General features: G+C 48.6%; 1 protein-coding gene across 1 annotated transcript; it reads left to right on the forward strand.

The window, feature by feature from the left end:
* The first annotated feature begins 1585 nt into the window (after positions 1-1585).
* THEM5 (thioesterase superfamily member 5) lies at positions 1586-20100 on the forward strand. Its single transcript, XM_047847977.1, has 7 exons — positions 1586-1590; positions 12130-12282; positions 13446-13647; positions 14856-14994; positions 19083-19193; positions 19522-19646; positions 19944-20100. The coding sequence occupies exons 2-7, from the start codon at positions 12160-12162 to the stop codon at positions 19985-19987; spliced, it is 744 nt and encodes a 247-aa protein (XP_047703933.1). The 5' UTR covers positions 1586-1590; positions 12130-12159; the 3' UTR covers positions 19988-20100.
* The last annotated feature ends 5835 nt before the right edge of the window (positions 20101-25935 follow it).

Raw genomic sequence — 25935 nt, forward strand, 5'->3', positions numbered from 1 at the left:
TCACATCCCTGCCTCCTGGTCTCCTGCTAACAGAACCATGCTGACTAGGCAGGCAACCCTTTTAGGTTTCCTTTGATTCTATTGTGTGTGGAGGGCTCCCAGTCACAGCCTGGGGGGTGGGGGGCAGGCACCAGGCCAGCCCTAGTCTCTTCATCCCCTTGATCCCCTTGACTGCAGACATTGGGCTAAGGAAAGGGCACATAACCTAAGTAATCAGTCTTGCCCTGGAATAAAATCCAGGCCACGTGGATCATAGGGAAGAGAAGTAGACAGATTCAGATCTATTTTGGAAACACAACCTAGGAGACTTTATTAACCTCAATGAATTTGAGTTTCTCCCTCTCTAAGGTGAGGGACTTAGACCAAAAGCTTTTGGAGGCACCTCCAGAATCAGACAGTCTGAAGCTCTGTAGGAGTTCCGCTTCAAAGAAGTCACTCTGGTCTAGCCATGCCCTTTCAGGGACAAGGTACCTGACAAAATTGTGCCTCCAAGGAAATGTTACTTCCATAATTTCAGACTCGGAGTTGTTGTCCCCCTTCTCATCAAAACCTACTTTCAGGTTCCCAGTTAAACTAAGAAATAAAATAACTAATAACTGCTTCCATTGTGACCCTTTACAGGAATATTTACTGTTTTTGGTTTTGGGTTTTTTTGCCAGGAATATTTAAAATATTTACATCTTGGGGCGCCTGGGTGGCGCAGTCGGTTAAGCGTCCGACTTCAGCCAGGTCACGATCTCGCAGTCCGTGAGTTCGAGCCCCGCGTCAGGCTCTGGGCTGATGGCTCGGAGCCTGGAGCCTGTTTCCGATTCTGTGTCTCCCTCTCTCTCTGCCCCTCCCCCGTTCATGCTCTGTCTGTCTCTGTCCCAAAAATAAATAAACATTGAAAAAAAAAAATTTTAAATATTTACATCTTAGAAGCAAAACTTTAAACTATGATGAACAATACATGGCACAATACCTCTCAATATCACAATATGTAAACAGGTGAGTGTGTATGCGTGTGTGTGAATATGTGCACATGTGTGGTGTTTATGTGAGTGTGCGAGTGAGCATGTATGCATGGGAGTATGTATGCAAACGCCATGTGTGTCCATACATGTGCATTTGTATCTCTGAATGTATACATGTGTATGGCCATATCTGTGTATGTGTGTGTGTACACCCGTGTGTACATTGCATATACATGTGTACAGTATGATTTACATATGTGAATGGGTAGACATGCACACACAAACCCATGTGTGTGTTGTGTGCATGTATATATACACCCATATCTGTGTATACGTGAGTGCATCTGTGTGAGCACATGTGCACATATATGAGCGTGTGTGGCCATGCATAGTACATTTGTGAGGGTGGGCGTGCCTGCCCCTGTGTATGTGTGCACTATAATAGCCAGGTGACTCTGGAGCTGCAGAAGGCAGGGGCAGGGAGTAAAGCACTGGCATTCACAATGTCCAGGAACCAGGCCACCTCAGACTAGCAGAGGGCCCCAGGGAGGGAGCAAGGCTTTCTCTAAGCCAAGGAACTCTACACCAGAGCGGCTACAATATTGTTCTTTGCTGACAGGACCACCAAGACACAGTGGTGATGCCATGTGCCCAGTGCCCAATGCCCAGCCATGGGCAGGAGAGCTGCCCTCTAAAGAGCCCAAGTCTCCTGAGCTCCCATGGCCCACTGAAAGCCAGCAGCCCCGGCCTCAGGAAAGGATCTTTCTACATGTTCTTTACTAATTTTCATAGACAGAACCCAAGGCAGAGCCCCAACGCCAGACACTCCTGGACAGCCTGGCGTCGAAGAAGGAATCCAAGGTCAGGCTGGCTCAGTATGAAACTGAATCTTCACCTGACACTCAAAGAATGGAATGGTTCCTGTCATCTCCCAGAGATGTGTAGATGGAGCCCTACTAGTCCCCAGGAAAGGAAGAACTGGTTTTTTCAGATGCTAATCATCCAGGGTTTATGGGTTCTAGAACTCTAGTGACAGATGGGAAGCATTTGGAGAAGTGGGCCTCCCTCATGTGGACTAAGTGGAGGTCTGAGGCCCAGCTGGGGAGAAAGGGAGGTGGAGAAGGGTGGCTACAGGGGGTTAGCAGGGGAAGTTGCCCAAAAAAGAGAGGGTTCCTTGCTTGAGAAGCACAGAGGTGGGAGCTTGAGGTGGGAGAGCCTTAGGAACCTACCCTGTGAAGGCACTGTTCAAGGCCTCCTCTGGGGCACTGGGCAGCTGAATCACCCAGTGAGCATGCTCCCAAGGCCTAGAGGAGGTTCCTCCTGGAGGCCTGAAGAAGACTTGCCTCACATGTCACCTCACCTTAGCCCCTGCTGTGACTGGTCAGTAGGAGTGCCACCCAGTCAGGGCCACAGGCCTTGGCTGCCCATGTGACTGACACGCTCTCTGCCACCAGGATGGCCGTGACCTGAGGAAAGCAGAGCACTGGGCACCCCCCAGAAGCTGGTGAAGTCACCATCACCTATGTTTGGAGGGCTCACAGGCTTGGCCACGGAGCCAGTTCAACACACAGTGACACCCCTGTTTCTGAGTTTTCAGGGGAGAAACGGTTCAGGATATCATGGGAGCAGTGTTAGCCATTTGATGTGTTTTGGAAATGGAACGTGACCTTCATGCCCCAAACTAGTGAGGCAGATTTGCCAGTGACACCATGTAGTTCCATTGATTTGAAGGTACCACCTCTCAAGTGACTGTCTAGGTTTGAAGAAGAAGGGATTTCAAGTACAGGCCTCGCCAGGAACTGTGAGCCCCACCCTGAGTGTGCCCACACACCCATTCAGGATTTGTCGCTTTCTGAGCTTCGAGGGCGTGGCTCTCTGCCTCTTGGTAGTCCACAAATAGGTAACTCCAGCTGAGCTGTGGGAGGGGCTCTCACATCTGGAGGGAGGGGAGCTCAGGTTCCATCAGTCCTGGCACATCCCCTACCTGTACTCTGTTGGGACCCCCACCATCAGTGCAGTGATCATACCGGGCAGTGGCACCTGGAGCCAACCCCTGCTTGTCAGCCACCCAGCTCCCCTGGGCCCCGGGCCTTCCACCACAGCCCTATTCACCCTCTGTTATTCTTCTCTGGGTGGCACCCGCTCAGGGCCCTTCTGGGCACAGCACTTAGCAACCGCTTCTTTTAGCTCCATCCTGTGCCCAGGTTTGGTGAGCACAGGGTTCCTCTTCACGCCCCCCCCCCCATGTTGGCTAGTCTGAGGCTAAGCTTCTGCATTTCCCCAAGCCGCTCATTCACCCATCCCACCCGCAAGCCAAAACCCTTAACAACTGGATGAAGCAAAAACGCCAAGGCAACTGATTTATCACTTTCAATACGCGACACATATTTTCCTTTCCGAAGGCCGGCTGTGGGAGTCCAGGGTGTACAATGAATCTCAGGATGATACCTCCCAGAGGAAACCATAAACGAAGGACTGCTCTGGGGGTAGTCAGAGAGACGGGATTTGGGCAGAAGAGCAGGAAGGGCGGGGAACGAGCTTATGACCAGGTGGCATGATCAGCAGCCTGCCAGACAAGATCCAGTCGGAGATGTCTAGTTTGGCTCCAGCAGTATGTTTATAAATTAGTTGCAACATTTAAAAGTTAGAAGGTTTCAGGGGCACCTGGGTTGCTCAGTCTAAGTGTCCAACTCTCGATTTTGCCTCAGGTCATGATCAAGAGTCATGGGAGGTCCACACTCAGCATGGAGCCGACTTAGGATTCTCTCTCTCTCTCTCTCTCTCTCCCTCCCCACCCCCAAAATAAACAAAATAAACTTTAAAAAGAAAAAGGTTTCACATAACATAAAAGCCTGGATTTGTACTGGCTTTTCCGGAGAAATTAGGAAAGCTGGTAATTGGGCCTGTGTCCTTTCATAGCACCTCCTGAGTGGAGCAAGACCAGGATGGCCGCCTCTGAGCATCCTTCAGTTTCCCATCAGTCAGCCTGGCCCCTGACCCTTGGCTCAGAAGAAGGTCAAGAAACCACCCTTCCCTGAGGTCAGGGCCAGCCTGAGCAGTCTGAAGATCAGTCACAAAGAGGGCACGAGCAGTCTGGGACCCCTCTAGAAATTGCAGGGGTGAGCCCAAGAGCCAAGTCTTCAGGAAGAAATGAGTTCATAGACCTCTAGGAAGTCCAGTAGGGAAGTCCCTGCCTCATCCAAGAAGGCCAGATGGGGCCACCCTGACAAACCACTCCAAAGTGCCGGGAACCCACCATCACAGGAGGGAGCCGGCTGGCCCCCATCAAGGGAGCTCCACCACATGTCTGGAATGGTCTGAGAGGGCTTCCAGGGCCCCCAAACTGAGGAGGACTTTGTAAGGTTTTTGGAAGTGTTGCTCTTTTTCTGTTTCCTCTTAGTGATTTACAGTTGTATCTCTAAGCAAAGAGTGTCCTGTGAACTTGTTTAGTGGGAGCAAGGGAGGAGGGCAGGCTGGGGAGACTAAGGGCTACTCCATGATGAAAGGGAACTCCCAAAGAGACAGGGGTGGCTATGAATTTAGATTTGGGAGCTGCTAAAAGGAAGAAAGGATCCTGAGACCAGGAAGTGACCCATGGAAACTACCAGGCCTTGGTTACCTCTGTTGCTTTGCGCCACACCAGAGAAATTTCTAGATCAGTGGGTGCTGGAGCCAGTTCCTACCACCTTGCAGGAGCCAACTGTATACATCTTTCCCCTGCCTCACAGTCAGGGTAAGTGGTTTCACTGGTAGCTTGAAATCAGCCAGCTGTAGGAATATTTCTACCACAGAAGTTGGCAAAAGCTACCAGTTAGAGGTCCCCCCCACCACACCCCCGCAGGAAGTGGTTGTTAATTATTGATGGGCACACCACTGCTGGTTCTCCTGTGGACCACCTACCTTTCAGGTCTGGCCCAGGATATGCCTCTGGGGACAGGTCATATCACAGTGAGAGAAACCCCCAGACTCCACATTCCCCCATGAGTCCCAAACAGAAAGTGAACCAAGCAGGCAAATAGGCTACATCAAAATCCAACGGGAGTTCTGAATTATGCTGAATGTTGACTGACTTCTCTCTTTTTTCTAATTGCATCTCCAGGGAGTCCAGGTCTGGGGAGATGCTTTCTTTCCTCTGAGCTGAGTTTTCTTTGTTTTTCCTGAGCTGAGTTCACACAGAAGAAGGGTTGGGGCCAAAATTCATGCTGGGGAAAAAACCCATTCGAGGCACCGGCCAATACCTTTCCACCTCCCTGCATAGCTGACCTCCCAGCCTACATCTGCAAGGGTCTTAGTATTGCACGGGGAATCCATGACATGTGTGGAATGGTGGGGAAAGGAGTCAGAAGGGGAGAAAGTAGCACTTTCTCCACATTCCAAGTCTTTCTCTCCCTAAATGGCCTAGAACAAACTCCTTCATTCTACTCCAGCCACTGACTGCAGGATCACACCTATGGTTTTGCCATCGGCATAAATGTCCTCAGATGTCTTTATTTCTAGTCACCTTTAATCTGTCATACCATTGATCCCATTGTACTGCTCTTAAATATCACAGACATTGCCAGGTCTTTATTTCTTTTCTTTTCTGTCTTCTGGATCTCTTCCCACCCCTGGGAGATGGAGGTTGACCCACTGGACAGCCCCTTCAGTTTTTAGTATTGCCCTGGACAGTAGCATCCAGCTGAACTTTGGTAATCATCAACTCAAGGAAAATAAAAGTTATACAAGAAAGGATGTATAACTGGTACTTGGCAAGTGTGAGAACAACACTTTCATAATCATAATGATGTAAATATTTAACAGTTGATTTAACCAAAAATTGTGAAATAACTCAAGTGGGAGAAGGCCTACAGAAAAATTCTCTTGTGTTTCTCCTTCATGATTGCACCACACTTCTCATGCCAGATGCATGGCCTTGTCCCACACCAAGCAAGTCTCTGCAACACCACCTAGATGTCCTATAATTCAGCTCTGACACTAACCAGAGTTAGATGCAGACCCCACAGGTTCATGGCTTAGTCCCACGAGACTTCAGATGCCAATGGCAAGTGGTGGGTTCCTGGGTTGCTTACAATGTCTGTCTGACTCGGCTATAAATCAGAGGTTCCCATGACCATTTTGCTCAGATTCGATCATTGGCTGGAACCACTCACAGAACTCAGGGAAACACTTATGCTTACTGGTTTATTACATAATGAAGCATATGATAAAGGATACAGATGAACAGCCAGGTGAAGAGGTGTGGTCTGAGAGGGTCCTGAGCACAGGAACTGCTATCCCCATAGAGTTGGGGTGTGCCAACCTGGAAGCTCTCCAAACCCTGTACTTTTAGTGCTTTTATGGAGGCTTCATCACATAGACATCATGGATCATTAACTCAGTCTTCAGCCCCTGTCCCCTTCCTGAAGAATGGAGGGTGGGACCTGTTGGGGAAGGTCATCAAGAAGACGTGACTGTTGACCCATAAGTTGGACCCCGGTGATCAGAGGTCCCCACCCCCTCCCCTGTCCTTGGAATGTGGGTTCCACTTGCCTTTACTACTCCTAGAGGCTGCTCCAAGGACACAGCTTTGAGTAATGATGTGGTTTTGAAAACGCCTGCATAGTATACATGATTGGCTCCAGTTAAGGACTTTCTCTCTCAACCTAAAATGTGGCAGGTGGGTGTGGGGATCCACTTGTCCTGCTGCTGCCCAAGACTAGCCTCTCCTATAAGTTCCCTTTGCTTCTTAAAACTGCCACCTGCTAACCTGGCGTGGCCTGCCTCTTTCTTGGGTCTCTCATTGCCCTTCCCTTATGGGCTGGTTTCAGATTACACCAGGGAAGCTCCCAAGGGTTTCTTTCTTTCTTTCTTTCTTTTTTAATGTTTATTTATTTTTGAGAGAGAGAGAGAGAGAGAGATAGCTTGAGTGGGGGAGGGGCAGACAGAGAGGGAGACACAGAATCTGAAGCAGGCTCTAGGCTCTGAGCTGTCAGCACAGAGCCCAATGCAGGGTTCAAACCCACGAACTGTGAGATCATGACCTGAGCTGAAGTCTGGTACTTAACCCACTGAGCCACCCAGGCACCCCTCCCAAAGGGTTTCAAAACCTACAGGGACTGGAAGTTCCAAGCTTTTAATTCTGGTTTGGTCTTTTTGGTGACTGGCCCCCATCCTGAAGCTATCAGGAGACTCATTATCCAGAGTTGCCTCATTAGAACAAAAGACATTCCTATCACCCAGAAAATTCCTATGGATTTAGGAGCTGTGTTCAGGGGAAGAGACCACTATATATATTTTCTATTACTTCACAGATGGTGTTACTTTTCTAGTCAGGCAACAAGAGATGCTGATCCCACTGGGGTGTACCATCTACAAGGGAAGTCTGGCTGTGCATGGGTGGTAAGCTAGGTCCCACGTAGCTTTCGGGCAATGAAACAAGGATTTCTTTTCTCAGGTTCAGCTATTGATTCTTCCTGGAATCAGGATAAACCTGCCAACCTGAGGCTCCTGATAACCTTCCTGGGATCAGGCCCCTCCTTCTTCCTACTCCCCTTTTCCTCCGATTCCTCTACAGTCCATGTACCCTCTTTAAGATTCCTCTTTTCTCTCCTGTTTCCTCCTCGAGTCCCATCCTCCCAATCAAGTATCACACATAGAGACTGGCAAGGGAATGGAGGGATGCCAGGTACCAGGGGAGGCCTGGGATGAGCCAGAGGGCATGACGTCTGGCTCCAGCCAACAGCTGCTGTATAGGCATAAAGGTGACTTGTTCCCAGATCCTTCTACTTATCTGGAGATCCTCGACCTGTTTTGTGTAAAAGTCTGCATTTTAAATGTTGGCATTTTTAGCTAGACCCAGAGACTTGAAACGATGAGAAACCTGGTTTCCGCATCTTTGAATAAATTTCATTCAAACATTCACAGAACAGGACAACATAGGCGGTGTGACTGCCACTGGAGGGCCGAGGAGGCGGCAGGCCCAGCCAGTCCTCGCCAAGAGGTCACGGCAGGCGCCAGTGTCTGGGAAGGTATTCATTCAGCAAGACGACAGCAGCACCACACACTGCCAGCTCCAGACCAAGGAGAGCCGGATTGATAGGCAGCAGTTTGAAAAAACAATTCGAACTCTAAGTAACCTTTATGCAGAAGCAGAGAAGCTTGGGGGCCAATCACATCTTGAAGGCTGTTTTGGCTTCCCCATATTCTTACGCATGGAAACCCATTATGAGAAGGTTCTGGAGACAGCGTCCCAGTAGGAGAGTGCGAAGATATATGCTTTCCAAGGCCTCCCCAGACAGATCCTATTGAGAGAGGACTTCGAGTTATTGACATCACCGTTTATGAAGACAGAGGTGTCAGCAGTGGGAGATAAACCTAGAACTAAAGATCGCTCCTCCAGCTGGGACCCTCATCTATCCACTGGCCGATCACAGAGTGTCCCCTACCTCCTCTCTGCTGCCAGAGCAACGGCGCCATTTACCCCAAGGACTAACTTTCTAAAATTCCACACATGGAGTGACCTCTAGTCACTCAGCATCCACTTTGTGTCTCCAAACTGTGTAGGACTCTGTAATCTTTTTATTAGTTTCTGAGAAAACACAATGAAGCATTTCACTTTTTTTTTTTATTCAAAGCCATTGAGGGGCACCTAGGTGGCTCCGTCGGTTGGGCAGCCAACTTCAGCTCGGGTCATGATCTCATGGCTTGTGAGTTTGAGCCCCGTGTTGGACTCTATGCTGACAGCTCATCACCTGGAGCCTGCTTCAGATTCTGTGTCTCCCTCTCTCTCTGCCCCTCCCCGACTTGTGCTCTCTCTCAAAAATAAATAAATGTAAAAAAAATTTTTTTTTTACAGCTGTTAAAATAAGCCATTAGGCAGCTCAACACAAAGCTAATTTCTCATCTGCCACCAGGATGGTGGTTCTCTCATTCCTGGGGCCAGCTTCCCAGGTGGCTCAAGACTTCAGCAAGTCCCATCTTAGCCAGCGTTCAGTCGTCTTTCCCCCAAAGTCAGAAAATACTTTTCTCCAGGATTTTGGTGAAAGGTAGGCTGTGTCTGTGGTTTTGCTGACGCATCTCCCAGATCTCAGAGAATTACCAGTTTTGCATGACCAAAATCTTAAAGATCGATTTCTGCTGTTCAGTTTCTCCAACTGAAGCTCATTGGAAAAATAATGCATAATGTTATTTGTTTTGTTATAGCAATTGTTCCTAATTAAAACAGTATTTAGTGCAATTTCCATTTATTTTTCTTTGGAGAATTTTGCTATTACATTACCTTGAATGTTGGGAGGATGTAGTATGTGTTGCGTGTTCCTTACAAAAATAAGTAAGCACAATAAAGTGGATGCTAAGCTATCAAACACATAAATGTCCCTGCCCTGTCCCTAAATGTGTAATAAACAAGTATAATAAATATTTTAATTATAGTTTTGTTATAAACATAAATTATGAAAAAATATTTGATAGGAATAATACCGTATATTCCTAATTTTTAACTTGTCCCTACTGGCAAACCTTATGATTGAGAGATCTTCCTCATATACAGTATTCCTCATATACAGTATTCAGTGCACAGAAATCCTAGGATTGGTTCAAGTATAGTAAGTTCAGTGAGTTCCAACTAAAACTCTTAAGTCCGAGTCCGTGTTTATAGTTCTTCTGGCGATATGTTTTTGGTTTCAGGGTTTATTACGCCCTTCATTCATCTTTGGGGTTTGAGAGCACTGTATTTGGGAGAAAGTTAAAAAATATATTAGGAAAGAATGAAACAGTTAAAAGTTTTACTTTCAGAGATACTCTAGGTGCTACTGGATTTCATATTTCAGACTTGGTTTCCTTTATGGATCTGTTAGTTATTCAGTAAATCCCATCAGTCTGTGTAATATTTTAATTGTATAAAATTCCTTTGTTACTTTATAGCCTGTGATAATGTATGCCTTTTACACCTGTTGCAATAACTTTACTGAAATAATAACACATTAGTAAAGCTTTTCTTTTTTTAATTAAAAAAATTTTTTTAATGTTTATTTATTTTTGAGAGAGAGGGAGAGACAGAGCATGAGCAGGGGAGGGGCAGAGAGAGAGGGAGACACAGAATCTGAAGGAGGCTCCAGGCTCTGAGCTGTCAGCACAGAGCCTGACACGGGGCTCAAATTCACGAACTGCGAGACCATGACCTGAACTGAAAGTCAGACACTCAGCCAACTGAGCTACCCAGGTGCCCCAGTAACATTTTTCTTAAACAAACAAACAAGCAAAAAAACCTTCACAGGACATAATGAAAATATTTATATTCTAGTCTTCTGGGGCAGCCAAACACAGAAAGCAGGTGGGACAAAATCTGTAAACTTCCCTATTAAATCTGTTTGGTCTTTCAGAAACTGCCAAAACTCACCACCACCATCACCATCATCATCATCATCTCCACCACCATCATCATCACCACCACCACCACCATCACCATCATCACCACCACCACATCATTATCATCATCACCACCACCACCACCATCATCATCACCATCACCACCATCATCATCACCACCACCACCACCATCATCATCACCACCACCACCACCATCATCACCATCACCACCGTCATCATCACCACCACCACCACCATCATCATCACCATCACCACCATCATCATCACTGCCACCATCACCATCATCATCATCATCACCACCACCACCACCATCATCACCATCACCACCATCATCATCACTGCCACCACCACCATCATCACCACCACCATCATCATCACCACCACCATCATCATCATCACCACCACCACCACCATCATCATCATCACCACCATCACCATCATCATCATCATCACCACCACCACCATCATCATCATCACCACCATCATCACCATCACCACCACCATCATCACCATCACCACCATCATCACCACCACCACCATCATCATCATCACCACCATCATCACCATCACCACCATCATCATCACCACCACCATCATCATCATCATCATCTACCTTCGCACAGTTCTGACCTTCAGAACATGCTTTTCTCCAATGAACTAAAAACTGGGACTTATAGTTGAAAACTGGCAGTTTTAATTCAACAGAACAAATATCATCACCAAAAAAGCCCACAGGCCTGCAGACACTGGCTGAACACTCTTCCCACCTTTCCCCTGAAAGCCGCCTCTCTTCCAGGCTTGCCAGTGACAAGGCCACCACTGCCCATCTCCCCACCTCACCCTCAGCACACAGCCTCTTCCCTGGGGTTCCCAAAGCATGAGAGCACCTTGGCTAAGCTGCTTCCTTCCAAATAATTTCCTTTTTTTTTTTTTAATTTTTTAATGTTTATTTATTTTTGACAGAGAGAGAGAGACAGAGCATGAGCGGGGAAGGAGCAGAGAAAGAGGGAGACAGAATCCAAAGCAGGCTCCAGGCTCTGAGCTGTCAGCACAGACTCCGACGCGGGGCTCAAACTCACAGACCGTGAGATCATGACCTGAGCCGAAGTCAGCCACTCAACTGACTGAGCCACCCAGGCGCCCCATCCAAATGATTTTCTGTCTCTGCCTCTAAGATCTTCCCCTTCTCGTGTGTATCCCCACGAGGGACAAGCAGGTGGAGGCTTCTCCGTGCCACCCCCTGTCTGGGATATCAGAAGGGGCAACTGAGAGCTGTGAGATGGTTCTCTGAGGGCCAGGACCATACTAGGGCTTTCGTGGTCTTGCTGCAGACCACATGCCCCAAAGGCTCCACCACCAACACACACAGACCCTCCCCCAACAACCTCCAATCAAGAGACAGACCTCCATTATCATTCTGGGGATCTTCTTGGATTGTTCCCCAAACACTTCAGGGCAGCCCTCTGAGGCTCCATGTACCATATGCTATTTCTTTATGTATTTTTTTTGCCTTGTTAACAAATACTTCTTTCTGGACTCAGGCCAGTCCTGTTAAACCTTCATGTCCAAACAGCATTGGCCCCTCCCCAAGTGCTGGGTGGGGCTTGGGACCAGCTAAAGGCCCCAAGCATCTGTGGGTGTTGTGTCAAACCAGCCCCATCTTGCCTAATCATCTGCAGAAGCTTGCTGATGAAAACCTTGTGACAGAAGGGGAGAGAGACTTGTCTTAGAGTTGGCTGTACCAACAGCACCAGGGTGCAGCTAAAGAGCACTCACTCACTTTGCTGCTTCCTTAAGAGCCTGCCAGCAGCCCCACCAGCCCCAATCCTCACACTCAGCCATGATAAGGAGAGGCTTCCAGGCAGTAATAAGACTCGGCCACCACAGAGTCCTTCTGGGAGCCCCCCATGTCCTGCCCAGACTCAACTGCACCTCAGCGTTTGGATCCTCCACAGACTCCCTGGTGAGTAAGTTCCCAGCTCAGCCAGGCAGGCGGCCCTTCTCTTGGGGGCTTAAGGCATAAAGAGCACCCCAAATTTCCACTTCCCAGATCATGGATGGGCAGGTGGGCAGTGTGGTGGGAAGCTATTTGATTTGGCAAAGGGAAGGTGCTCTTGGAATACCCAGATCAAGGGGCTCCTGGCTGGCTCAGTTGGTAGAGCATGCAACTCTAGATGTTGGGGTCATGAGTTTGAGCCCCATGTTGGGCCCAGAGATTACAGAAGGAAGGAATGAAGGGAAGGAGGGAGGAAGGTGGGGAGGAAGAAAGACAAAAGAAACCAAGGAGCCAGGATCCAAAACTAAAACCACTAGGACACTTTTGTCCTGGTCTGAATCTTGTGTGGCCACCAACAAGTCGCTTTCCTTCTGTGGCACACAGACCACTGCAGCTGAGTTGGGGGGTTCCAGATGGAGGGGTCTGTGTGTGGTTTGGCAAAGCAGCTGGCCTACTGCCCAGAGCAGTGACTGATCTGTGAGCCTTCAATGCCATAGAGGGCTCACATTGTCTCACAGATGGTATCACACTTCTGTGGGTGCCAAAACCGTGTTTCAAAGGAACTACTCTGCCCAGGCACACTCACAGCTGTAGTCAGAGCTGGAGTAGCCCCTCAGGTGTGGGGGTGGTAATAGTGGTCTTCAACAGCTGTGGTCGCATCCTGTAGGGTAGTGTCTCAGAACAGGCTCTAGTCTGACCATCAGTTCTCACACTCACAAGCTTCAATTAATAGGAGCAGTATTCGCTATTATGGGAAGTTTTATTCCCTGAAACTTTAGCCATATTTCCTCAGTCTCCCCATTTGTACAATGGGGCTCAGACTAGCAATTCTCAGCCTCAAAGGAGAGTTCACAGGTTTTAAACGGGACCGCCACACAGCAGTATGCCTCTACCTGTCAGCCCTGGTTCCTTTTTTTCCCCTTCCTTTACAGTTTAGCATCCCTTGCCAGTCACCCACAGGTGTCCCCAAACCCTCTACAAGGAAAATGGGCTGTTTCTTGTATGTCAACACTGGTGGAAGGGCTTGAGGAGCCAGGAACCCAGGAGCAAATCACCTACAGGTCTCACAGCCCAAGCAGCAGCTTCCCTCCCCCAGGAAGCTGTTTGATCTCCCTGATTTTGCTGCCCAGGTTTCAAGATTCTGCCTGGAGAAGACGGATTTGAAGGATTATGCCCTTCCCAATGCCAGCTGGTGTCCAGACATGCTGAACTTGTACCAGGAATTTCTGGAGAAGACCAAGACTGATGGCTGGATCAAACTACCCTCCTTCAAGTCCAACAGAGACCACATCCAGGGGCTCAAGCTCCCATTCGGGTTAGCAGCTACCTCAGGTAAGGGCTGGTCTGGGAGGACCCCTGGGCACACCCAGCCCACCTGGGGGTTCAGCCAATCCCTTGCCCTGCACTGACTCTCCACCCTCAGGAAGGAGATACACAAACTCCCTTCCAGTTCTCAGCTGGAAGTCCTTTCTGTGTCTGCCCCACTCCTTATATTTTCAGCCCCAGCAGGTGGGGAAAAGAAGAGTATGCTCTCTGGTCTCTAGCTCCCCACCTCCCATCCAAGAGAATATAATCAAGTGGCTACCTTTGCTCCCAGCCAAGAGCAGCCCCCCTGCCCTCTGCCTTCTTACCTGGTGTTCTTCTGTATTGTCAAGCCTTATCCCAAGTCGTCCTCTCCACCCAGTCCCCACCCTCACTGCAGGCCTTGGCATACCATCCTTGTTCTACTGGGCCCATAGCCAGTCTCCCAAAACACCCACCAGATGGATAGAACTTTCCACCTTCGTCTTTCTTCTTGTGTGTGCATGCATATGTGTGTGTCAGAGGGTGTCCCTATTTTCTTGTCTCATTCACATATGTGGTTTTCCTGCCTACTCATGACTGGGTGGTCCAGTAGACAGATGACCTTTAGGTTTATGTCACAAACAAGGCAGGGTCACCAAAATAATTTTTTTTTTTCGAAGAACTTGGTATTCATCAAAAAAAGGATGTAGTTGTTGTCGTTGTCTTTCTGGGGGGAAAAAAACCCAGAACTTTGGTAGACTTTTCTGCACTTATTTTACTTTTTGGGTTTTTTTAAGATTTTATTTTTAAATAATCTCTACACACATATGGGGCTTGAACTCATAAGCCTGAGACCAAGAGTCACATGCTCTACCAACTGAGCCAGCCAGCACTCCTATTTGACTATGTTTAGTATTTTACTGTTTGTTATTTTGAATTATATATGAATTACATGTTACATTTTAAATTTTCAGTGTTTAAGATCTGTTAAAGTCTTAATCTGGTCCTGATCCTATCTCTACACTCAGCCAGGGAACTTCCTGACTATTCCTCCTTCCAGACTGAGGGATCCCTGAGAAGAGGGCTCTGTCTCCACTTTCAGATTGCAGAGCCTGGGTGTCCTCTGGTTCTCTCCCAGACCCTGTGCCTGAGACAGGGCTCCAGACATGGTGCTGAATGGCTGGCCCTGCATCCCAACGGGCCCCATACAATCACGAACTCCCCCTCCAGCTACAGCCCTTCCCGTCTCTCCCCAGACAAAAGCGACTGGCGCATCTTTACCAGGTGCCTCCAAGTGGAAGGACAAGGCTATGAGTATGTCATTTTTTTCCACCCGTCCAAGAAGAAGTCCATCTGTCTTTTCCAACCTGGCCCCTACCTGGAGGGGGCCCCAGGGTAAGGCCTGGGTGGATGTCCTCAGCTGCTTCCTGGGCTTGCTCAGTTGATGGATTAGCCACACACCAGGCCCTGGAGTCTGTACCTCTCCTTAAGGAGCTGGGTGGGGGTAGTGGGCACTGGGCTTCTGTCTCAACATCATGCCTGGGAGGGCATCCTGGATCGTCTGCTCCAGTCCCCATTGTTCAGACAAGGAGAGCCTCCTTATGGAGATCTGAATATTTCCCAATAAGAAGGTGGTTTTGGGGCCCACTTTGAGAGAAGGGTGTGGTGACCTTGGAAGAGGACAAAATGTGGAGCCAGACTTCCAGTCCTGCTCTGCCTTGCTGGCCTTTGGACCCCAAGCAGACAGTTTAACTTCTGGCCTTCAGCCTCATTACCTGAAACCTGGGGCAGTAATATCCATCTGCCTAAGTGGCTGAAAACTATAATATTGTATATACTCATGAACCATACAGCACAATATAGCTATCAGACACCATCTACCCAAACTTCATATTTTACCCGTGGACAAACTGAGGCACACAGAGGTAAGGTAACTTGCCCGCAGGAGCACGGGTAATCAAGGACAGACCAGGACTCTAATCTGGGTCCACCGATCTCTCTATTGTGTTCTGCTGTCTTCAAACTTGGAATAGACTGCTAGACATAACATAAATTCCACAAGGGAAATCAAGCTAGCCTTGAGCCTCTTGCCCAAGGCCACTGTGCCACTAAGTCCGTGGTTGTTTGCCTTCTGCTCTGTCACTGTTCCTTCTTTAAACAATCGCTGAAAGCTGTTGGTGCCAGAGTCCCTGCAAGGCAGAGGGAGAAAGGGGGAGGCAGCGCTAGGGTCCCAAGGCCTGAGAGGGACTCAGTAGCCGTTAAATTCAGAGATTTGGTTTTTTTTTTAATGTTTATTTATTTTTGAGACAGAAAGAGACAGAGCATGAACAGGGGAGGGTCAGAGAGAGAGGGAGACACAGAATCCAAAGCAGGCTCCAGGCTCTGAGCTGTCAGTACAGAGCCTGACGTGGGGCTCAAACTCACGGACCGTGAGATCATGACCTGAGCCAAAGTCGGACACTTAACCCACTAAGCCACCCAGGTGCCCCATCGGAGATCTTAATCGATGTCAGCACCTCCACAGGCCATGGTTTCAGACTGCAGCCCTTGGTCGCCTTGGCAATACAAAAGCGGTCTTCCATGGAGACACTGGTTTTCATACTAATGCATGCTGACACTGGGGGACTAGGTCAGAGCCCTGCACAGGTCAGGGATCCCCTTCCTTCTAAAGAGGAAAACCCCAAGTAGGGGGTGAAGTGTAGCTTTTATTTAGGGGCTCATGGATGTGGGGCAGGAGAGACAGAGGAGGACCATCCAACACTGAGGTCAGTAGGTTGAGGGGTCCAGAGAAGAGATTAGTACTGAATAGAAAGAAACACCCAGTTCGGTCTACTCTATAGGGAAAAACCCAGCTCTCCTCTACCATTTCTTTCTCTCCTGTGTGTCTCCTTACTGCTCACACAGGACACTTTACTTCTGACACTTCTTATCACCACACGGGTGAAGGCTTTTCCCCACACCAAGCAATTCTGTGACACCAGCTGGGTGTCCTGCAATTTAACTCTATTCTGACACCATCTATCTGGAGAGAGCATCAGATCCCTCAGAGTAAGGGCTAGTCCACAGGCCTGCCCCCCACTTCAGATGTCAATCACAAGTAGCAGGCCCCCAGGCTCCCACGACTTCTGTCTGATTTGGCTATGTTGGGGAGCAAGAATTTCCTGCTGCCTTCAAGGGTCCTTCTAGCTGGATGAGGAATCATATTGATGTGAGACAGATGAACAAGAGGAAATCAAACGTAATAGTGTATAGGGGCGCCTGGGTGGCTCAGTCGGTTGAGCGTCCAACTTCAGCTCAGGTCATGATCTCATGGTTCGTGAGTTTGAGCCCCTCATCGGGCTCTGTGCTGACAGCTCGGAGCCCAGAGCTTGCTTCCAATTCTGTGTCTCCCTCTCTCTGCGCTCTTCCCCTGCTTACACTCTGTCTCTCTCTCAAAAATAAATAAACATTTTAAAAACATTTAAAAAATTATTTAAAGTAATCTTCGTGTCAAACTGGCCCATCTTGTGGTGGCTTGCGTTGGCCCCTACGGTTACAATTTGGAGGTTCCTACTAGCACCTCCTCATGTTCAATTACTTTGCGAGAGAAGCTTACAGAATTCCAGGGAACACTTATGTTTACCAGTTTATTAAAGGGTCTGATAAAGGATACCGAAGAATGGTCAGATGAAGCACGTTCATGGGCAAGGTCTGGGAGGGTCCCCAATGCATGCAGGTGCTTCTGTCCCTGTGGAGTCAGAGTGCATCACCCTCCTACTGTGCCTGCGTTCACCACCCTGGAAGCTTTCCAAACCCTGCACCATTGGGATTTTATGGAGGCTTCCTCACACAGGCATGATCCGTCATTTACTCCATTTCTAGCGCTCCTCCCTTCTTGAGAGAATGGGGTGGGGGAAGGTGAAAGTGCCAAGATTTTAATCATAGCTTGGTCTTTCTGGGGACAGCCCCCATCCAGGAGCCATCCAGGAGCACGCCCAGAGTTGCCTCAATAGAACAAGACAGTCCCATCACCCAGGAAATTATGAGAGTTTCAGCAGCACTGTGTCAGGAATCAGAGGCAGACACCAATATATATTTTCTATCTTGTCATAAGTACCCACCCAGCCCATAGGCAATTAGGAGGGGTAGGTTACCGGCTGGCCAAGGGCTATCCTGCAGAATCCACACACTTGCCAATGGGCCCCTGCCTGGCCAGTGAGGATAAGGAAAGAGTGGGTTTGGGGTTCTTCGGCATCAACTCCTTTATCCCTCTTTCAAGCAATGTGGAGGTACACGAGGGGGTTTGTAAACATTACCTCATGTAATCTGATGAGATAGGAATTATTTTTGTTCAATTTTTTTAATATTTATTCATTTTTGAGAGAGAGAGAGACAGAGTGTGAACGGGGGAAGGGCAGAGAGAAAGGGAGACACAGAATCTGAAGCAGGCTCCAGGCTCTGAGCTGTCAGCACAGAGCCTGACACGGGGCTCAAACCCACAAACCAAGACATCATCACTGGAAGTGTCCAAAGTCGGACACTCAACCAACAGAGCCACCCAGGCCCCTTAATAGGAATTCTTTTTATTTACGAATTATAGTGGAAAAACAGGCTCAGAACGGCTTACCAATTTAGCAGCTCAACTATTTATTTAGCAACTTGCTCAAGATCAAACAGGTAGTGAGAGGTGGAGTCAAACCAGGTGGGTGTGTGGTTCCATGGCCCCCAGCTCTCTCCCCTCCTGGTGGTGAGAACAGGAGAGGAATCCATGCTAGCACAGTGGGGCAGCTGGGCTGGTCCATGGAGAACCAGGCTTTTGAAAATGAGAACCCTGAATCCGTTTTGTGCTATCTGTTAGAGTTGGACACCCTTCTATGTTCCCCAACCTCACCAACAGTGAAGTAGCTCTGGCATGCAGGTCAGTTTACATAAGAATGAACATTTCTCTCACTTTAAGTAAAGCAAGAGTTTGTACATCCTGCTGAAGCAGGCCCTTTCTGCAGGCAGCCTACTGGCTGCTCGGAAGGCACTAGAGAGGGCAGAGGTCACATTTCACATTTAGCCGCCTTGAAAACGCAGGCTTGGCCCTGGCACTGGCTATAGTGACAGATAAGGTGGGGGCTGACCCCAGGCTGTGCCTCCAAGCCCAAGCCAAAAAGTACAGGGACTTTCCCCTCCCCTGTATGAGCGCACCTTTCCAAATGATGGCAATTGCTGCCAGCAGTTAGGTGATGAATCAGAAAAATGTTTTTCCATGAACTTTATCAGAAAAAAAAAAAAAGCCCAACATTTTCCTGGCAAAATAAGATAATTGTGTCAGGGGGTGCTAACATGCTGAAGCAACACGAGAGAAAGGCTGAAGTGACTTTGGCCAGTTTGATCAGCTGGGATCCTACTCTGTTTCCTTTCCCGTCCTGGAGAAAGGTACAGGCAAGGTAGTTCCATGGGCAGGGTCGGGGTCAGAGGGAGGCCCATAGCCCAGGCCTTATTCTCCCCACCCCCAGGTTTGCACATGGAGGGTCCCTGGCCGCCATGATGGATGAGACCTTCTCTAAAACTGCTTACCTGGCTGGAGAGGGGCTGTTCACACTAAGCCTCAATATCAGGTTCAAAAAGTAAGTATGAATCCTTGAGATGTCGGCCAAAGTCACACCTTTTTTTATCACTGAGAGCTGGCCATCCTCAGTGTTGGGTGCAGGAGCCCTGTCTGCCACTCTCCTCCCCCAGTTGCTGCTAAGCTGTTCCTCTAGTCCCTGGCCAGAGCACAGCCTCTCCCATCAGATTCCAGGAGCCTGCAAATGGGCCCTGAGCCCTGGGCCACTTGTTTCTTGGGGCAGGGTGGGTTGAAGAGAAGGATGAAGTGAAGAGGAGTGAAGGGATGGTGGCCAGGGTTAGGCTGGGCTAAGCCACATGATGGCTGGGCTAAGCCACGCCCTCTTTCAGTTTGATCCCTGTGGGCTCTCTGGCTGTGCTGAATGTTGACGTGGAAAAGATCGAGGACCAGAAGCTTTACATGTCCTGCATCGCCCAGAGCAGGGACCAGCAGAGAGTCTATGCCAAGTCCTCAGGTAAGGAGGTTCTCAGCCTCAGCCCAGACTCTGTCCTGCCACCATCACCCTCAGGACAAATGGAAGGAAGAATACTGAGGATCCGGTCCCAAACTGAGGTCCAGCTTTTTAGAGTGGGAATGGGCACCTGCTGTAGACTCTGATGAAATGAGGGAGAACCCAGCTAGGATTTTTTTTTTCTATGTATGAGTGGCCGGACCTGTACCACAAGGACAGGATCGGGTACTAGATAACAGGATGCAAATGCTCCGTGCACCACATCCAGCTCCTGCCACTCAGCTTGCCCTTCTCCTGCAGGTGTTTTCCTTCAGCTGCAGCTGGAAGAGGAATTGTCCCAGTGACAGTCACTGTGCCTGCTCAGGACCCACTGCAGAGCAAGGAGGTGTCTCCAGGAAGTGACTGGTGAGATGAAGAAGAGGGCACTTTCCTCTGAGTAAATAAAGATTCACAACTCCTTCTCAGGCTAAGACCCTTCTGTAGTGGGAAGCCAAGATCCTGCCAGCACCCCCCACACACCCACTTTCCCATCATCACCAACCAAGAGATTTCTTCAGCACCTGCACGTCGAGGCCCTGGGTGAGGCACCGAGCACACAGTAATGAGAGACAAAGACAGAGCCCCGGTGCTGAGGTGAACAACAGCAGGCCACAAGCAGGGGGCCCTCAGCTCCTGCCACCCCACCCTGGCTCCTGCTGTGGATGCAGTACAGACACAAAGGGAGGGGTCAATTTCACTCTATAAAGGAGATTTAAAAAAAAAAAACACTTTCTAGAGGAAGCAGTGCTTAAACTGAGTCTCAAAACTTGAGTGGTGTTCACCAGGCAAGCAAGGGAGGGGAGGACTCTCCAGGCAAAAGGGATAGTAAAAGCAAAGGAATGGGGTAAAAGGGCAGAGTGACTTTGGAGAAGAGCAAGGTTTTGAGTAGGGCAGGAGTTTAGGGAAAGAGAAGGGGGCAGGGCAGGAGCAGACCATGGAAACCTTCCCAAACCCGGCTAATGCAACTTGAACTTTGTCTTGTAGGCAAAAGGAAGCTTTTAAAGGGTTTAACGTGGAGGCCGGCGGGGGGCGGACATAAAGTTTTGTTTTTTAGGAAGACGACTCTGGTGGCAGTAAAGGGGGAGTCAGCAAGCCTGACGGTGGGAACACTGGCTAGGAGGCCCCTGCAAACCCCCCAGCTAGAGATAGGAAGGCTCTGTCGTGAGTCAGAGCTTTGACAATGAGAGAGATGGAAAATGTTACACACACAAGAGTGTGAGACTTTGCCACTTATTATATGTACTGGATTTGTGAAGAAGAATCTTCCAGAATGACTCCAAGTTTCTGGCCTGGGGATGGCGGGTGGCCTTGCTGGGAGAACAGAGGAGCAGTTCTGAGGTGGGGGTAGACAATGAGTTAAGTTTCTCACACATTGAGCCTGCCGTGCCCGTGGTACTTTTGCCACGTGGCAAGCACCAGCAGGAACCTGGATGTTGTGGTCTGGAGCTGAAGACTGGTGAACAACTGACTCGGTATGTAAATCATCAATATGAAAACTGACACAGGACAGCTGGGAGAGAAGTCTACAGAGTGATGGGAGGGGAGGGGAAAGAAATGAAGGATAGGGAAGGGCTCAGAGATAGAACCTTTGGTCACACAAAGGGTTAACATTGGGGCAGAGGACCAAAGAGCCACTAGAGGCCTAAGATAGGACAGGAGTGACTATTCTGAAGAGGGAGAGGTCAGCAGTGTCAAATGCTTAAGAGAAAGCAAGACAGATGAGAACTAAAAACAGTCCTTTGCCTTTGGCAGTAAGGAAGGTGAGGTCTCCTTTGCCGGAAGGTGGGCACAAAATCCAAATTATGTTGAATGAAAAATGGATGGAAATGACAAAGTGACTCTAGATGATTCTTTCTAAGAATTTTGTTTATTGTTGTTGTTGTTGTCAATGTTATTTAAAGAAAGAGGGTTGAGTGTATTTATAAATTGCTTTGGAAGGAGCCAGTGGAGAGAGGCTGAAACTCTAGGAGAGAGAGAGGCATCATCCAACAGAACAGCTGTCTGGTCTTAGAGATGGATCAAGAGCACAAATGGCAACAGCATCAGTGACTCTGATACCAAGCAGGATGGGAGGTTGAGAAGATTCACACCAGAGCACCTCAGCTTCCTCAGTGAAACAGGAGGCAAGGCCATCCGTGGGGAGAGAGGTCTGGAGGAAGGGCAGTGATTGGGATAGGCCACTGTGGGGATCAGGAGAACAAACCAACCAGGTCCATGTGGGCCAAGGCATGCAGAAGGCCCAGGTGCTGATGGAAAACAGGGAAGTGCACTGACCTGAGGTGAGGAGAAGGCATGAGCCAGCTGGCAAGACCACGGGACAATGGCTGATAAATCAGGTGAGGAAACAGTGGTAAAGGAGAAAAGAGAACATGGCCAGAGTAATGGTCTGACATGGAGAAGATTACAGACAGGGGGAGGCACCAGTCATCCAGGAGAAATCAGAACCTCCATCTGAGCTACAGATGAGAGAAGTGGAAAACCGAGCAGCCTCCTCAGGGATGGCAGGATTCTGTTAAGACAACTGGGTGCAGGGAATGCCCAGGAAGAGGTCAAGGACTCGAGAAGTTTTACCAAAGAATGAGAATTCCAAAGGGCATATCACAAATGATTGTTAATTATTAGGTGTGGTGAAGCCAAATACTAAAACAGGTAAACCTTTACAGCTCCATAGCACAACCCATATCTTAAATAGAATGGACTTCTTATGCACATAAAGTCCAGTTGTTGGTGTATAGGAGTCATTCAGGAATCTGGCTGACAAAAGTTCTGCCATATCCAACATATAATTTCCAGACTCATCCTGGGTGTTGATATCCAGTTACCAGATGGGAGAGGAGAGAATCACAAGGGAGGTGTTTGGGGGCCAAGCTTCAAGGTATTTCCATTGCCAGAACTCAGTCATGAGGCCCCAATAAACAGCAAAGGGAGGTTGGTTGGAGAATATGGTCTAACTATATGTTGTGGAAGAAAGAGAAAAGGGATTGGTGAGTAGCCAGCAACTACTGTCTCAGTCTGAGAGGAGGATCATCAGAGAAACAAACAGTCTACGCCCAAACCCTTATCCTGGCAAGTGAAGAATTCAAGTTCAGGCCTAGGCTGAGGTTCCAGGATCTGGGGCTGGGGCTGGGGATACAGGGGATCAGAGAGAATGGACCCTTTTGTGGCATGGAACAGGGCCAGAGAGTTGTACACAAAGTCAGCAGTGGTGGGGAGGTAGGGAAATCAGGTTCTCTTTCTAGTAATTAGACCACACACTTTCTAAGCCACCAATCTTGAATAATGGGTCAAAGATTGGTGGACCTGGATTTGAAGGGCCTTGACCCAGTGGCCCTCAAAAGCTAGAGTCATACCAGAGGCCATAGCCAGAAATCTCGTGGCAGCCAACTTTCCACCCCCCCCCCCATATATTCACATCAAAACCCTATTTTTCTGTGTTTACAGTTGCCCTGATAATCTACAAACACAGTGCATACCAAAAACTTGATGGACCTGTATTCACAGTCAAGGAGAGCCTATTTGTCATTAAAACACTTCCAGTCAAGGAAAAGAATAAAAACAAAATAGTTGTACTTAAATTTCCATCTTAAAATAGATTAGATGCATCTGATACTTCTAAAAGAAACAGGTAGAAATCTACAGAGGTGGGAAGGCCCCACAACCTGTCTGAGAGTGTCAGGCTTCACTGGATAAGACCAGGAGGGTGAGCAGGGACACTGGTAAGTGAAATGTTGTCATCATCTCTAGGCTCTAGGGCTTTGACAAACACCCCTCCCCTCCAGGAGGCCAAGTTGTGCAGCTTTCTAGGCAGAAACAGGGGAGGTGCTGCCTCCACACTTAAAACAAATTTACCTGGAATGCAACTATTGTAAAAGTAGATGGAGTGGAATCCAACTGGCCATCCAGACAAACGTGGCAGCTTCTCCTGCTTACAGCAGAGGATATGTGTTCTCCAGAAGCCTGAGTCAAGTGTCAAGAGAACTGAAGAGTAAATAAGACAGCTGTAAGAACAACCAGTTCAAGAAGGCAGGAGACATTGGGAGCTCATACCAGCTCTTGAAGAAGGGACCCCTAAGGCCTTCCCAGAACTGCAAAGCTAGATCATTCATCAAAGGTCCTGGGTAAGGAGCCAGAGCTATCAGACACAGTAGATCACCAAGCCCCTCACCTGCCAGCACCCATAGTGAGCACTGGTGGCCAAGTTATGCTACCTGAGGCCACCCCTCAAGGCCATGGGACAGACAGCTTAGCGAGACCCAAAAGCCCAGAGAGTCCTGTAACTGTTGCCTGTCTACCCGGAGGAAAGGCCTGTGCCCTGCCTGCCTCTTCATCAGGCTTCAACCCAGATGAACTCTGTAATGCCCCGTCCTCCAGGTGTGCCTCTACAATGGCAGTGGCAGGAAAAAGGAGATGAGGGCCCTCAGTCACATGTAATGTCCCCCAGGAGCAGCAGTGATGGTGCTGGAGGAGGTGAGGAGGCAGCACTCTGGGCCTCATTCAAGGGAGTAGTTCTGCTCAAATCCAAAGACCTCTAGGGTATAAGAAAGAACAATGCTCTTTGAGACAGAAGATCTTGGCTTCTAGTCTCAACTCTGCTACTGTTTGGCAAATCATTTCTTTCCAGGTCTGATATCTTACTGTTCTCATTAAGTCATCTTATGACTACTCAGTGTGCCAGTCATTTGTCCCAGATCCCCACCCCTCCCCTACTCTGCCTTAGATTGTGCAGGGCTAGTGCATACAAACTACAGTTCCCAGTCTCCCTTGCCACCTATCTTTGAGAGGCCCTAGTGGCCGACTGGAAGGCGGAAAGTAGAAAGAAGTAAGGGTAGTTCTCCCCTTCTCTTTGCTTTGAAAGGTGACTCAAGTAGTGCCTGTATCTCCATGGTTCCAGATCCTGGTAGACAGTCCTCACCATCCTATTTGCCTTCTTAGCTTCTTCAATACCTTTGTAACAAGTTCCCTGTGTTAAAACTCCCTCTGTTGAACTACCCAGCAAGTGCTGTTTTCCTCACCAGACCCTGACGGATACAGCCAGGCTGTGGATTATTTGTAATCAGTTCTCAGTCCCCACACTGTGCAGCCCAGGTGGTGTGCACTCTTATATGCACCCCTGATTTCATCCACCAAGAGAAGGAAATGGAAGGAGAGAGGGAGCCAGAAACTGAATCGTCAACCACTGAGCAACAGTCCTAAACCAAATCTCTGCCCATTTTCCCCCTACATCTGTACAGCTGAGCACAGCTAGAGAAAAATCTTGCAGCCATGCTGCCCAGTCTCAGCATAAAGTCATGGTTGCTCTCCTAAAGCGAGCCTACAGTACTACCCAGGACCCATCTTGCATTTTCCCTAGAGCATCCAGTCCCCTGTCCTCCTGGGTGACTGTTCCTTTCCTGGTCCCCTCTACTCAAACCCTAAAGCCACCTTCTCCTCCATCAATCATCACTCTCAGCTGGTGACCTGAGTAATTAGAAGCATTCAGAGTAAACAAGTTCCCACTACCCACTCCTCCACCTTCTACCTCTATCCAGTTACTCTATGTTCTCCCCAGTAGCTGGGTGAACTGTTTACACAGCAGGCAAAGGACAATTCCCAGAATGATTTCTCACACACGACATCTATTTCTTCAGGAATATTGCTGCACCAATTCTCCTCTGTCTCTTCTACATTACCAATTTTCCCCTTCCTATGGAATCTTTCCCATCGGCATATAAACACACCACTATTTCTGTCATTTAAAATTTTTTCTCTTGATTCCACTCCCTCCCACCCCCGGCCACTACCCCATTCCCCCGTGCTCTTCTAGTAAATCCTTCAAGAGAATTGTTTTTGCTCTCTCTTTCCCCTAACCTTTCAGCAGCCCACTCCAACCAGGCTTTTGCTTCTGCCACCCCATTGAAACTGGTCTTCTCAAAGTCACCAGGGACTTTGCATTGCTAAATCCAGTGATCAATTCTCAGTCCTCACCTTACTGGATCTTGTCACAGCATCTGGCACAGCTGGTTCTCCTCCTCTCCCCTCTAAATATCGGCATGCCCAGGACTCAGTTTGAGTCTCAAGCCTCAGACCCTTACTCTTTTCTACCTACACTTCAAGTCTTGTGACTTTAAATTCCGTCTTCATTTCTCTTGGTGCCCACATTTATATTTCCAGTCTGGAACTCTCCTCTGAGTTCCAGGTTCATAAATCCAATTGCTTACCCAGCGTCTCCATTTAGATGTCTGGCACGCATCTCAAACTTAATAGATCCAAAGCT

The sequence above is a fragment of the Prionailurus viverrinus genome, unplaced genomic scaffold (genome assembly GCF_022837055.1).
Source record: "Prionailurus viverrinus isolate Anna unplaced genomic scaffold, UM_Priviv_1.0 scaffold_50, whole genome shotgun sequence".
NCBI classification, from domain to species: Eukaryota; Metazoa; Chordata; class Mammalia; order Carnivora; family Felidae; genus Prionailurus; species Prionailurus viverrinus.